We start from the raw sequence: 14,480 nt of genomic DNA, 5'->3' as shown, positions 1-14,480 counted from the left end.
TACTTTGTTGACTACAAATTAAATACTTCTCTAGTTGTTACCTGGAATCCTAGGATGGAATGAGTGCTATGTACTCCTAAGCATGCAATTTTGTTTTGTTTTATTTTTGTTTTTGTTTTTTTTTTGAGACAGAGTCTCACTCTGCTGCCTAGACCAGAGTGCAGTGGCATCAGCTTAGCTCACAGCAACCTCAAACAATCCTCCTGCCTTAGTCTCCTGAGTAGCTAGGACTACAGACACGTGCCACCATGCCCAGCTAATTTTTTCTATTATCAGTTGCTTCGCTAATTTTTTTTTCCTCTATTTTGAGTGGAGAGGAGCCTTGTTCTTGCTGGTCTCAAACTCCTGACTTCAAGTGATCCTCGTGCCTCAGCCTCCCAGAGTGCTAGGATTACAAGCGTGAGCTACACCTGACCCAATCTTGACATTTCTATTAAGTTTTCCCTTTAAAAACACTTAAATTGTATGTATGCCAATAAACTGAACTCAAGAGACATGTCAAACTGGTATCTCTAAAGCTCCCCCTTCCTTTGCCCCTACACACATACACACACAGAGTATGTTAAATGGATTCTCTTCCTAATCTGTTTCTTTAGTGGTCCTACAACTTTCCTAATACACAACTCAAAATCTTTATTATCTTTGAATTATCTTCTCTCATGCCTTCTACATTCCAATCTGTCATAATATCAAGAACTGATGGAGCAGGGCACAGTAGTTCTTGTCTGCAGTTCCAGCTATTCAGGAGACTGAGGTAGCAGTATCTCGAGTCCAGGAGTTTGAGGCCAGCCTGGGCAGCATAGCAGGACCCCGTCTCAAAAACAACACAAAACAAAAAAGAACTTGACAATCATGCCTTTGCAATATCTTTTCCATCCCTTCCTTTTTTTCTTCCTAGTCTCCCTGCTGATATCTAAATTCAGGCCTATAATAGTAATAATTCAGACTTGAACTCTAGTAACCAATGTCTCTTTTCTTAAATCTATACACAGTTGTCTTCCTAAAAATGCTGTTTTCATCATTTTCCCACTAAATGGTAAGCCACATCATTGCAGGGATTCATTTACCTTTGAATACTAATTACTTAGGCACAGTACAATCTGTTATATAGTATATAACAATGCTTATTGAATTAATTAATGAATATATAAATCTCATCAGTCTCCTTCTCAAAACTTTCATCAATGTCTCACTATGCACAACAGAAAGTGCAAACTCAAGAACCTTACAGGGGCTAGATAGGAAATGTAAATGAATAAAGGTATCTGTAAAACAGGAAGTGGTGGGGACTGTGGCAAACTGGAGAGTACAGGTTCCCACCACTGGGAATTGCTGTTCCCACCAATTGCTGCCACAATGGAATGTAAGCCCCATATTGCCAGGTCTTCTGATTTTTCAAGATAAGCTGAAAGTATAGATTTCTTTGTAAAATCTGCTGTTTTTTAAAGGGTGACAATAAATTCCACTTAAAACCCAAAAAACCACTATGCAGGCCAAACAAAACACATCTATGGACCAAATCTAGCCTTCCAGTCACAAGTTGGTGACTCTAGTCTGCAGGATAAAAGACAAATTCCTTGCCTAACATTCTAAGTCCTTTACTATGAGTTCCCAGCCTACAAATTTCCAGGTTTTTTGCCTGCCACTTCCATTCAATAATCCTCTGCTCTGGTCTAGTGATTCTCACACTTTAGCATGCATCAGAACCACCTGGGGGGCCTTGTTAAAACATAGATTGCTGGGCCTCATTGCCAGCAGTTCTGATTCAGTAAGTCTCAGGGGAGGCCTGTGAAACTGCATTCATAATAAATAAGTTACCATGGATGTTGATGCAGCCGGTCTGCGGACCACACTTTAGGAATCACTGCTCTAGTTAAACTACTTTTTTTGGGTTTTTTTATAGACTACAGGTCTTGTTGCTGTCACCAAGGCTAGAGTACAATGATGCAATCATAGCTCACTATAACCTTGAACTTCTGGCCTCAAGCGTCCCCTCCCAAAGTGCTGGGATTATAGGTGTGGACCTTGCCCAGCCTAATTAAACTACTTATCTCAAGCACATTCTGAATTTTGCTCACATTGTTCTACCTTCCCTCTCCATTGAGTCCACCTTCTGTAAACTTTGGCTTACTTTGACAGTCTTAAATGCCTCCAAATTCCTCTAGCACTTAAGGTCTATGTCATCTCCTCTTTATCAATCACTGCTTGGCATATTAACTGTTTGTGTATAGGTGCCAATGAGGTTGTGTATTCCCAGAGATGAATGTCTGGGTCAGAGCCTTCTATACCTAACTGTAAGCAACTTGAGGGCAGTGGCCCTCTTCTATCCCCAACTGTGCCCCTCACGCTATCAGAGAGCCCAGTATACAGTTAGTACTCACTATACATTTCTTGAATGAATGAATGGTTGAGATCCATGATATGAAAGTACAGACAGGGCTGGGTGCGGTGGCTCACGCCTGTAATCCTAGCACTCTGGGAGGCTGAGGCGGGCGGATTGCTCAAGGTCAGAAGTTCGAAACCAGCCTGATCAAGACCCCGACTCTACCAAAAATAGAAAGAAATTAATTGGCCAACTAATATATAGAGAAAAAATTAGCCGGGCATGGTGGCGCATGCCTGTAGTCCCAGCTACTTGGGAGGCTGAGGCAGCAGGATTGCTTGAGCCCAGGAGTTTGAGGTTGCTGTGAGCTATGCTGATGCCATGGCACTCATTCTAGCCTGGGCAACAAAGTGAGACTCTGTCTCAAAAAAAAAAACAAAAAAAAACAGTACAGACAAGTGGGCCTGAAATTTGGGTATGTTATTTTTGTTACAGAACTTTTACTTTTGAGTCTCACTGTTGGCCTGGGTAGAGTGCAGTGGCATCATCATAGTTAATTGCACTCTCAAACTCCTGGGCTCAAGCAATCCTCCTGCTTCAGCTTCCTGAGTAGCTGGGACTACAGGTGTGTGCCACCACACCTGGCTAATTTTTCCTCCTTTTGGTAGGCACAGGTGTCTTGCTCTTGCTCAGGCTGGTCTCCAATTCCTGACCTCAACTGATCCTTCCACCTTGGCCTCCCAGAGTGCTAGGATTATATGTGTGAGCCACCGAGTCCAGCCTGAGAATTTGTCAGCATGGACAACTAATAAAAATGGGATATTTTGCAAATAAACTGCCAATAGTTAATAATTATTAACTATTGTGTATATATATAGTATATTATTAACATCTTGTATATAAATAAAACTGTGAATGTTAAAAATTGATCTAAAATTGGTAAGATTAAATCCTTGACCTTCATGACTTCTTATAACGCCCCTGCAGGGATGTAAACTAGTCTTAATATCATATCCAATATCTATTTTTTTTTTAAATTTTTTTTTATTTTGGCATATTATGGGGGTACAGATTTTTTTTTTTTTTTTTTTTGAGACAGAGTCTCACTTTGTTGTCCAGGCTAGAGTGAGTGCCGTGGCGTCAGCCTAGCTCACAGCAACCTCAAACTCCTGGGCTTGAGTGATCCTTCTGCCTCAGCCTCCCGAGTAGCTGGGACTACAGGCATGCGCCACCATGCCCGGCTAATTTTTTTATATATATATCAGTTGGCCAATTAATTTCTTTCTATTTATAGTAGAGACGGGGTCTCGCTCTTGCTCAGGCTGGTTTTGAACTCCTGACCTTGAGCAATCCGCCCGCCTCGGCCTCCCAAGAGCTAGGATTACAGGCGTGAGCCACAGCGCCCGGCCGGGGGGTACAGATTTTAAGGTTTCAATAAATGCCCATTCATATCCAATATCTATTTAATGGAATTCTGTATTTGTAGCACATGCAATAAAAAAGTAGGATGAAGTAACTACCTTCCATGATATTCAGAGACATTGATCAGTCCCTTCAGATAGTTTGAAAAATAATATATTTATACAGGATTCCAAAGGCTGTGTAAAAACAAAATCTAAAGTTGTTCACCTAGTCTCTTCCACCTATAGAGCTGCATCTGCCATTACTTGATTTCAAGGATGATTTATGAGGAGAAACTTGTTCTCCAAGATAAACCAGAATAAAGCCATATGATTTCACAAAGTAAACCTAGTTTTAGAACTACTAGAAGAAAAAATTAGAAATACTATCTATGTTGATACATAATAGTCCTAAATTCTATATATAGCTCTATATAACAATAGCTCTATAACAACTCCACACTTGATGCAACTACGATCAATGGAAAAGAGAAAAATTAGCATCATTTGGCAAAAGAGAATCAAATTCAGAAAACAAAAACCCCACAAAACCACCGCTGAGAAGCACATGAATTACAGTTACAACTTTAAGCTAGCAGAGATGTTATCTTACATCTGGATATTTGCTCTACCTACCAGGACCATAATGTTCTTGTCTGTGTGACGATTCAGCCAAGATACTCCATATTTCTTTGCTGATCATGCAAGAACTAGGAAAACTAGGGAGGAAAAGAATTACAAAACCAAATCAACAAAACACTAAGTGGCTTATTTCAAGTTTAAAAACAATGAAACAAATCAAATTTATTCAGCAAAATAATCCCTGAAACTTCCCAGTAAAGCTATCTACCAGCAATTGTGAAGGAAATGCTATCAGATGAATTGGTAAATAGCAACTTCCTACCATATTATTTGTACCAACAGATGACTGAATAGTTCTTTGGTAGAGAACCTGGCGATTCAGAAGACTGTAGATCAGGCGTCCTCAAACTACAGCCCGAGGGCCACATGCCGCCCGCCTAGGACATTTATCCAGCCTGCCAGGTTTTTTTTGCCACTGCTGCCTGTCCTGCTTAGCAGCCATCCCTAGCCCACAACGCGCACTCTCCAACGGTCTGAGGGACAGTGAACTGGCCCCGTTTAAAAAGTTTGAGGACCCCTGCTGTAGATTCTAGAACTACCTCTACCAAAGTATGAAATCTTAGCATTTCTCTTAGCCATATTCATGTAAAAAGTTTTACCTACAAAATCAAACTTAGTCAATAAAAAAAAGTATGACACAATAAACTACAAAACACTGTAACTAAGATACTCTATTAGTAATCTTGTTACAGCCAATTTTTTTATGTTTATAAATGAATCTGTAGGCCTGTATTCCAATAAGAAAAACCCTGGACTTTGATATTATAAAGTAACCAATTTTTAGAATAAATTTCAAAGGTATAGCCTGTGACAGAAGATCCCCTACTCTTTCTTTTCTATAAGTTACCAACAGGGTACATTTTTAGAATCTTAAACATGCAAAATTAATTGCAACTTTATAGATTGCATATCAGAGGTAACCCCTTCAATAAATGTATGGTAATTCCATCTACGGACCCAAAGGAGTGTGACATACAAATAGAGAGGAAAATGCACTAGAAATACAGTAAGAATAAGCCACCATCATGCCAGCAGATGGTATGTTCAAAAAGGTTTTCAGGGCTCATTACCAAATCAGCATGTTTCCTCTAATCATAGAATTCAGAAACGCAGACCACTTAAGTGGGAAATAAAAGGCAAGGGGAAAAATTAGAGGTCAAAGACTTCGGGAAGGGGTGTAGGAATTAAGTTCTACCTAGAAACATGCAGGAGGACCAACGATATTTTAAAGAAATTTTAAGTTTAATTTGAAGGCAGAGCAGAACTTCAACCACAAGTCTCTCAACTACTGGCTTGGCACTCAGAATACCGTATCTCCTCAATGACTCACCCGCTGACTCTCATTGACTGAAGGCATAATCAGAGCTCCTTCTCCAACAAATTAGAATACTATTGAGTACATTCCTTTTAAGAGGTATATTTGGAATTAAAACAAAAAACAAAACAAGAGCTTTCAACTTTATACAACTTGCTAAAAAAAAAACACAAAAAACTAAAAAAAAAAAAAAACGGGACTGTGGAAGTGTGAGCTGTTAGCGAATGGGAACCTGGGGGCCGGTTTTGGGCGGGAAGAGTCCGCCACACAGCACAGAGTGGGGCCGAGGACCCTCCTTCCGACCCGATGGCAGCGCCAGGCTCCTGGGGGTCCGTGCGCGCTGGCTTTAGGAGGCTGGCAGCCTCGCCCTCCACCCGCCGCCCTTGGGAAAGTCCTCAACTGCCTATCAAAAAACGTTTGGCCTGGCACGTCCATTAGCTGCGCTACCCCTTACAGAATCAGCAAGAGTTAGAAGCCAGGAAAGGGAGACTAAAAGCAAAAGAGCCGGACAGTGCCCGGAGCGGCAGAGGCGAGGCGAGGGTGAGGCAGCTGCGGCCACGCTGGCTGCGGCGTGGAGGGAAGGGAGGACGCGACCCGCGAATGAGACGGGAAACGCTGCAAAACCGCTGCGGTTGGACGACCGGGAACGGGCGGACCCGCGGGGAACTAAGCCTCCTGAGGTGAGGGCGCCTCACCAGCCGCACCGGCTGGCCTTGCTGGACGCCGCGCCGCCGCCCAGGGCTGGCCCGCTCCCGCCTCCCCGCCCGCCCAGCCAGGGCCCGGGGTTGGCTCGGGCGCCGCCGCTGCTCGCACACTCACCGCGCGCGGGCCACCCCGCCGCGGCCGCCCGCCGCCCTCGGCGCGACCTCCGCCCCGCCCCCCGCGGCCCGGGCTCGCGCGGCGGCGCCTGGGCCACGTCACGGGCGCGTGCGCTGTCCGCGCGCAGGCAACCGTCCGGGCGGGACGTTACCGGCTTGGCGTGCAGGTTTCCTTAGAGACCGAACCGGCCCGGGCTGCGGTGGCTGCGGCGGCTGAGCAGCCACCACGGCCGTCAGGCTGAAGAAGCCAAGATGCCGGCGAAGGGAAAAGACAAAAAGAAAAGCAAGAGCAAAAGCAAAAGCAAAAACAAACACAAGTAAGAAGAAGCCGCCCCGGGACCTGCCCTCCAGGGATTTCGAGTCTGCGGGCTGCCTAACTGGAGCCCTACCTGCTGGTCAGCTCGGACCCCCTCTTGCTCTCCCTGCTCGTGAGGATTATAGCGCCCATTGCTCATTCTTGTTTGCCCCTAGCCTGACAGATCTCTACTATGTGATTGAGATGGTGTTGAAGATCTAGAGGATGTTAAGTAGTTCCTTGTGCATTTCTAGAGATCCCTTTTGGTTCAAGGGGAAAACCTAAATAATTTGACTAAATTGGGTAATTGTTGAGGTTTCCCCAAACTAAATGAACCAATGAGGTGGGTAATGCTCTAGCACTAACCTCTTGCAGACCTCGAGTTGCTGCTAGATTGCCACTTGGCCCACTGAGTGACCACAGTGGTTTCTGGACATATTGGAGTCATACATGGTGTCCAGCAACACCGCATGTGGGACCGCAAGGGTGTCCCCAAACTTGTGATGTTTATAAAGTAAGTATTAAGACAGTAAATACAGAAAGTTTGGGAAACATGGGAAGTAACAAAGGAGAAAACAAGTCACTTATAATTCCATCATTCAAAGATAATCGCTACTATTATTTTGGGATATTCTTTTATTTATAAAATAATAGCCCAATTTACATACTTAGATGTCGCTCTTTTTCTTCCTATGTATTAATATTTACTGAAAGGGTGAATAAATGACCCAAAGGACACATTTCACACACAGGCTGTGTTGGAGCTACATGGCTGGTTTATTCACCCTGGTGTGGGTGGCCTGAGTCGGAAAAGAGAGTCAGCACAGAAGGGGGTTTAGTGAAGGTTTTTTGTTTTGTTTTTTTGAGACAGAGTCTCACTTTCTTGCCCAGGCTAGAGTGAGTGCCGTGGCATCAGCCTGGCTCACAGCAACCTCAGTCTCCTGGGCTCAGCGATCCTACTGCTTCAGCCTCCCAAGTAGTGAGGGTTTTTATAAATGGAGATAGCCTACCCCCTCCCACCTGCCCTATTCAGTTCTTTGTTTCTGGGCCAAACTGGCAGATGAAGAATTGCTTCCTGCTACGTGCAGCAAAGGACAGTGGGCAGAACAGCTGCTTGTAGAAAATTCTTCTTCAATGACCAACTTCTGCTACCCCTTTGCCCCAGTCGAATCCATCCATCCTTCTGTTCTGGTGTCCTTATCAGGAGAGCCGGGGAGGGACAGCCTTGGTCTCCATCAGGGAGGGAGGGGGAATGAATGCTGGCTGCAGCCCTCTGCCAGATCTACAAAGTCGGGACTCCCCAGACTCCTGTGGCTATTGTTTTACAATCCTAAGTTTTGCGTTAATCACATTCTGTCCTATACATACTTTTTGGGTTTCCACCTGCAATAAACCTAACATTTACAATGTGATTTTTTTTTTAACATAACTGCATAGTTAGCACTTTTTAAAGTGCTATACATTCTGGAACTCATTAGCATATGTTTTCTCGTTTTGCTCATGCATTGTTAGGACACGTGTGAACAGTGAGAATACTGATGGTAACAGATCTTATTCCTTGGATTTTTCTGTGACCCATCGTTTGAGAAACCTAGCTTTGTTTCTGCAGTCAGTATTAAGTGGTCCTCCTATTGGAAGTGTCTAATTTCTTGCATCAAATACTCTGAGCTACTTAGACCTGATACCTTCAGGGAACAATAGGATGATTGTAGCAAGGCATTCCATCACTAATGCTTAAAGTGTGCTGGAAAGGGAAATCAACCATATCACAGGCTAAGGAATTTGGTATGGAGCTGGCTTTAATTTGAAGAGGGCAAAAGGTGAAAGTGGAAAGGGACTGAGAAATAGGAGTTCAGGGGTAGATATGGAGGATGATAGTATAGAAAGGTCAACACATATATACGTGTCAGAATATTTACAATTCAAATACAAGTGAAGTCTTCATATATGTTATCTATATTTATATATTACTGCCTTCCACATACAAGGGATAGTGTTTTATTAATGCTTATATGGTAAATCTTTATTTTGAAAAATCTCATCACTTTAATCTTTGAATCCATCGTTTTAAAAAAATTTCTTGTCCACCTCCATATAAATGATTATGGTTTGTTTCTTAGGCATCCAGTGCACTGTGGCACCAGCTGATAAAATATTTAACATACTTGTCCTAGTGACTATTTGTTGGGAAAATATGATTGAGGAATTAATGAGATGTGGCTCATAAGACCATTATTTTATTATATCCCCCTGTATTACTATATTAAAGACAGAAACAGGAATTTGCAGGGTTTTACCCTGCAGGAATGTGTGGACTCAATGGTTCACTTATTAGAGGCTGCTATCATGGGAGAGCTCTTAAATCTCCGGTAGGGATGTTTTCCAGGGAGGCTTCCCAATATCTCAAAATCTGTGAGCTTCCCTGTGTCTTGAAAAACAAAACAAAGCAAATATGGCCCACAGGATGGGAGCCAGAGACAATGAGTGCACTGAGATGCACCCCTATGGTTATAAACAACCTGTTTATTAGAGATGGAGTTCCTGCTCTCTCCTGTCTGTCTGCCTTTAAGTCCATAATAACTAATCAAAGAAATATAGAGTCACTATACCTCTTTTGTTAATTGACAATTACCTCTTAGAACTTAGAAGTTAGCCCCTGAAAGACTTTGTACCTGTTCACCTAAATAGATTAGAAACCCTTAGAAGGACTTTTGACCGCAACCCACTACCTGTATCCCCTAGCAACTGCATTCCCTGATATGCAAATATGTTACCCTGACAACTGGTAATTGATGTCTTTAATTATAAAAACCTGTATGAATCTAACCACATTGCTGCATTCATGGTGATCGCCAGCCTCCTGAGTACCCCACTGTGTTACATCTGATCTTTTAATATAAGACTATAAACTATACCTTAGTCTCTGTGTATTCTTTTATTCTCTCTATTTCCTACCTATCAATTTCCTTATCCTCTGTGACAACCCCTATTTTAGGAACTTGGCTCCGCGGGAGAAGTAGCTAATCTCGGAGAGGAAGAGGCAAGCAGCTGGGGTGAGAAGAGAAAGTAAAAAGAGCCCAGGAACAAGTCTCACTCTGTTTCCTGGGCTAGAGTGCTGTGGTGTCAGCCTAGCTCACAGTAACCTGAAACTCTTGGGCTCAAGCAATCCTCCTGCCTCAGCCTCTCGAGTAGCTGGGACTACAGGAGCCCTCATAAGGAAATGAAGACCCAAAGACACAGAGTTGAACACTTACATACTGAATTGGACAAAGAATAGTTCCTGCTTTTGCTAAGAGGGCATCCATGACCCTGATGGTATTTTCATTCAAGATCAAGTGATTTATTGCCTTTATTGGTTAACTGAACAAATTCAGAGATGTGGTCTTGCACTGTCACCCAGGCTAGAATGCAGTGGTGCAATCACAATTCTCTGTAACCTCAAACTCCTGAGCTCAAGTAATCCTCCCACCTCAGCCTCCAAAGTCGCTGGAAATACAACATGTAGAGTCCATGAAGCACAGGACAATAAAGTTTCCTACTCATATCACCAGAAGGATCTCTTTGAAAGATTCACCACCAGACTATAAGAGAGAATCATTTGAAGCATCATGTGTTGAAACAACATAAGTCTATTCACCTGTGTACTAACTACAAACAGGGTTACAATGTTTTCAATTCTTTGAGCTCCAGGAATCCAGGGGAGTGAGTTGAAATCTGAAAATGTGGCCATGGACTGGTTCCTGGTGTTGGATTATGCACATTCTTTTTGCCTGGGGGACCTTGCTATTTTATATAGGTGGTCACTTGGTACGAGATAATGACCACCCTGATCACTCTAGCCAAGAACTGTCCAAGATTCTGGCAAAGTTTGAACACTTAAAACAGCAGAATGAAGACTTGAGGCAAATGGCTGAATCTCTCTGGATACCAGAAGGTCCCATTGATCAAGGATCGGCTATAGGAAAGATATGTGTTTTAGAAGAGCCCTTGTTAAGGCCAAAGAACAGATTGAAAATTACAAGAAACAAACCAGAAATGGTCTGGAGAAGAATCATGAAATCCTGAGGAGGAGGATAGAAAATGGAGCTAAAGAGCTCTGGTTTTTCCTATAGAGTAAACTGAAGAAATTAAAGAGCTTAGAAGGAAATGAACTCCAAAGATTTGCACATGGATTTAGGACATCATGAAAGGTCTATAATGACGGATCTATACTACCTCAGTCAGACAGATGGAGCAGGTGATTGGCAGGAAAAAAAGGCCAAGGATCTGACAGAGCTGGTCCAGTGGAGAATAACATATCTTCAGAATCCCAAGGACTGCAGCAAAGCCAAGAAGCTAGTGTGTAATATCAACAAAGGCTGTGGCTATGGCTGTCAACTCCATCATGTAGTCTACTGCTTCATGATTGCGTATGGCACTCAGCAAACACTTATCTTGGAATCTCAGAACTGTCGCTCTGCCATGGGTGGATGGGAGACTGTGTTTAGACCTGTGAGACATACACAGACAGATCTGGCATCTCCACTGGACACTGGTCAGGTGAAGTGAAAGACAAAAATGTTCAAGTGGTCAAGCTCCCTATCATAGACAGTCTTCATCCACGTCCTCCCTATCTACCCTTGGCTGTACCAGAAGACTTTGCAGATGGACTTGTACATGTCCATGGTGATCCTGCAGTGTGGTGGGTGTCCCAGTTTGACAAATACTTGATTCACCCACAACCTTGGCTAGAAAAAGAAATAGAAGAGGCCACCAAGAAGCTTGGCTTCAAACATCCAGTTATTGGAGGCCATGTTAGATGCACAGACAAAAGTGGGAACAGAAGCTGCCTTCCATCCCATTGAGGAATACATGATGCATGTTGAAGAACATTTTCAGCTTCTTGCATGCAGACTGCAAGTAGACAAGAAAAGTATATTTGGCCACGGATGACCCTTCTTTATTAAAATAAGCCAAAACGAGGTACCCCAATTATGAATTTATTAGTGATAATTCTCTTAGTCAGCTGGACTACATAATCGATATATAGAAAATTCACTTAGGAGTGTGATCCTGGATATACATTTTCTCTCTCAGGCAGATTTCTTAGTGTGTACTTTTTCATCCTAGGTCTGTCGAGTTGCTTATGAAATCATGCAAACACTGCGTCCTGATGCCTCTGCATACTTCCATTCTTTAGATGACATCTACTATTTTGGGGGCCAAAATGCCCACAACCAGATTGCCATTTATCCTCATGAACCTCGAACTTCAGATGAAATCCTCATGGAACCTGGAGATATTATTGGTGTGGCTGGAAATCACTAGGATGGCTATCCTAAAGGTGTCAACAGAAAACTGGGAAGGACGGGCCTCTATCTCTCCTACAAAGTCGGAGAAAAGATAGAAACTGTCAAGTACCCCACATATCCTGAGGTGGAGAAATAAAAGTTCAAATGGAAGGAGATGGACAACCAAACTCAGTTGAAACCATTTGAGCCAGACAGTAGATGAAGAAGGTCCTGACCTAACAACATGTGGTTCAATGAGTAGACACCTTCAGCACCAAGAGCAGCAGAGGCTTAAGTTGGTAGAATTCCTCTTTAACAAGGGCTGAAATGCCCTCAAATCCATGCACAGTACAATAAGATACTCACATATAACATGCAAAAAGGTTGTTTTCTACTTTGCCCCTTCTTTCAATATTATGTCCCCATAAAAAAAAAAAAAACACTGCCACATTGTGTAATTTAAGTAACAGACATTTTGTGTGAGACTTCAAATATGAAGTCTCTACTGAGAAGTCCAGAACAGCTCCCTACTTAGGGGAAGTTGATTCTTAGTCAGCAGTGTTACTGTGACCACTGAATTCACTCCCACCAACAAATGCAGAATGAGAATGGATGTTTTTTCCTTTATAAGGTTGTCCGGATTTTTTTTTTTAAGTAATTCCATCAGTTCATCCACCTCGTCATTAATAAGTGAAGGATACATCAGAAAATAAAATATTCACTCTCCATTAGAAACTTCTGTAAAACAATGCTGTAGGGGACTGACATTATATTTTCCTGGTTTAAGAATTAAATTTAGGCCAGGCCAGGTGGCTCACGCCTGTAATCCTAGCACTCTGGGAGGCCGAGGCGGGCGGATTGCTCGAGGTCAGGAGCTCGAAACCAGCCTGAGCAAGAGTGAGACTCCCGTCTCTACTATAAATAGAAAATAATAATTGGCCAACTAATATATATAGAAAAAATTAGCCGGGCATGGCGGCGCATGCCTGTAGTCCCAGCTACTCGGGAGGCCGAGGCAGGAGGATTGCTTGAGCCCAGGAGTTTGAGGTTGCTGTGAGCTAGGCTGATGCTACGGCACTCACTCTAGCCTGGGCAACAAAGCGAGACTCTGTCTCAAAATAAATAAATAAATAAATAAATAAATAAATAAATAAAAATAAAAAAAATAAAGTTAGTTCTATATACATAACCACCCAGGCATTTTAGTAATGGCCACACGATAGTCTGGAGGCCACACGATAAATATATTGTTCCTATGATTGCTGCTTGAGCCCCATAAGATGGCTGGTTAGTCAATGACGGGTAAGACCCCTCAAGGGAGGGGCAACCTAAGCCAGGTACAGCCGCCGGGGATCAGCCTAAGATCTTAGGAGATCACCCTAAGAGAAACTGGGGACAAAAAATGCCCTCTGTGGCTGCCTTGCCCATCCTTGCTAATCTTGGTCCGTGATCTATGTCTGGCGCCTAGAGCAACCACCTGAAAACCTTGAGTCAAACCTGGGCTCAAGCAATCCTGCTGCCTCAGCCTCCCAAGTAGCTGGGACTACAGGCATGCACCACCATGCCCGGCTAATTTTTTCTATATATATTAGTTGGCCAATTAATTTCTTTCTATTTATAGTAGAGATGGCTCTCGCTCTTGCTCAGGCTGGTTTCAAACTCCTGACCTCGAGCAATCCTCCTGCCTCGGCCTCCCAGAGTGCTAGGATTACAGGCATGAGCCACCGCGCCCGGCCTAGAACTAACTGTAATTTTTTTAAATATAAAAATAAAATCGACCTGGTATATTATTACTCGAGTCAACCATCTTTATATGTGTGTCCATGTTTCTCTTTGTGTTCTGTGTTCATCCTCCATCCTGTAAACAGGCCTCGACACAATGCCATGAACAAATTCTTTAGTATGTAATGTTTCTGGACATTCTCTTTGATAACAAAAAATAAATTTTAAAAAGGAAAAAAAAAAAATAAGTAGCTACTCTCCTCTCAGGTATGCCTCAACTACTCTCCCCTACAACTATTGACTTGATCTTTTGTCCAAGGCCTGGCTAAAACAAAGACAAAAACACCCCACAACAAAACTGGAGGGTGGAGTGGGTGGGAGATTACAGGTGCACTATGACTGTATATCATCCTCATGCAGAAGGGGAACAAAGGTAACGGGTTTGCAGTAGGGAGAACCAAGGTCCAGCACTCAGTGAGTAGGAATAGAAAAGAGAGTTTAAATATCGGGAGGATCAAAGAAGTAGATGAAAAGATGTGAAGTCTTTATGAAATGAATTTGACTTAGCATGCCTTTCCTCTTTATTTTTCCAGTCCTTTAGAGTTATGCTCCAATGCTCCCCTCTTCCAGGAAGAGGCACCTATTTCTTATAATTCATTCATCCAACAATATTTTCTTGTTTTTGCCAGGCAATG

The 14,480-nt window shown here is 42.9% G+C and overlaps 2 protein-coding genes and 1 pseudogene across 4 annotated transcripts in view; 2 read left to right on the top strand and 1 right to left on the bottom strand.

Moving 5' to 3' along the window:
- Window positions 1-6,564, bottom strand: part of ENTPD5 (ectonucleoside triphosphate diphosphohydrolase 5 (inactive)) — a 58,708-nt gene extending 52,144 nt beyond the window's left edge. The window contains exons 1-2 of the mRNA XM_076003873.1: window positions 6,500-6,564; window positions 4,360-4,442 (exon numbers count right to left, since the gene is read on the bottom strand). The gene's annotated coding sequence lies outside the window, so the exon portion shown is untranslated. The remainder of the gene's footprint in view (window positions 1-4,359; window positions 4,443-6,499) is intronic.
- Window positions 6,565-6,583: 19 nt separating this feature from the next.
- Window positions 6,584-14,480, top strand: part of BBOF1 (basal body orientation factor 1) — a 46,859-nt gene continuing 38,962 nt past the window's right edge. For 2 of the 3 annotated variants that reach the window (XM_012741814.3, XM_076003867.1), the window contains exon 1: window positions 6,584-6,815. In XM_012741814.3, coding sequence (XP_012597268.1) covers window positions 6,751-6,815 — 65 coding nt within the window. In that variant the 5' untranslated portion in view covers window positions 6,584-6,750. Of the gene's footprint in view, window positions 6,816-7,225; window positions 7,308-14,480 lie in introns of those variants that run through there. The other variant, XM_012741822.3, reaches the window with a different exon arrangement.
- On the top strand, window positions 10,514-12,220 carry LOC105858564 (alpha-(1,6)-fucosyltransferase pseudogene; annotated as a pseudogene).

Source organism: Microcebus murinus, chromosome 6 (genome assembly GCF_040939455.1).
Source record: "Microcebus murinus isolate Inina chromosome 6, M.murinus_Inina_mat1.0, whole genome shotgun sequence".
Lineage (NCBI taxonomy): Eukaryota > Metazoa > Chordata > Mammalia > Primates > Cheirogaleidae > Microcebus > Microcebus murinus.
Note: the sequence above shows the minus strand (reverse complement) of the source record. Positions and strands in the feature narration are given on the sequence as shown.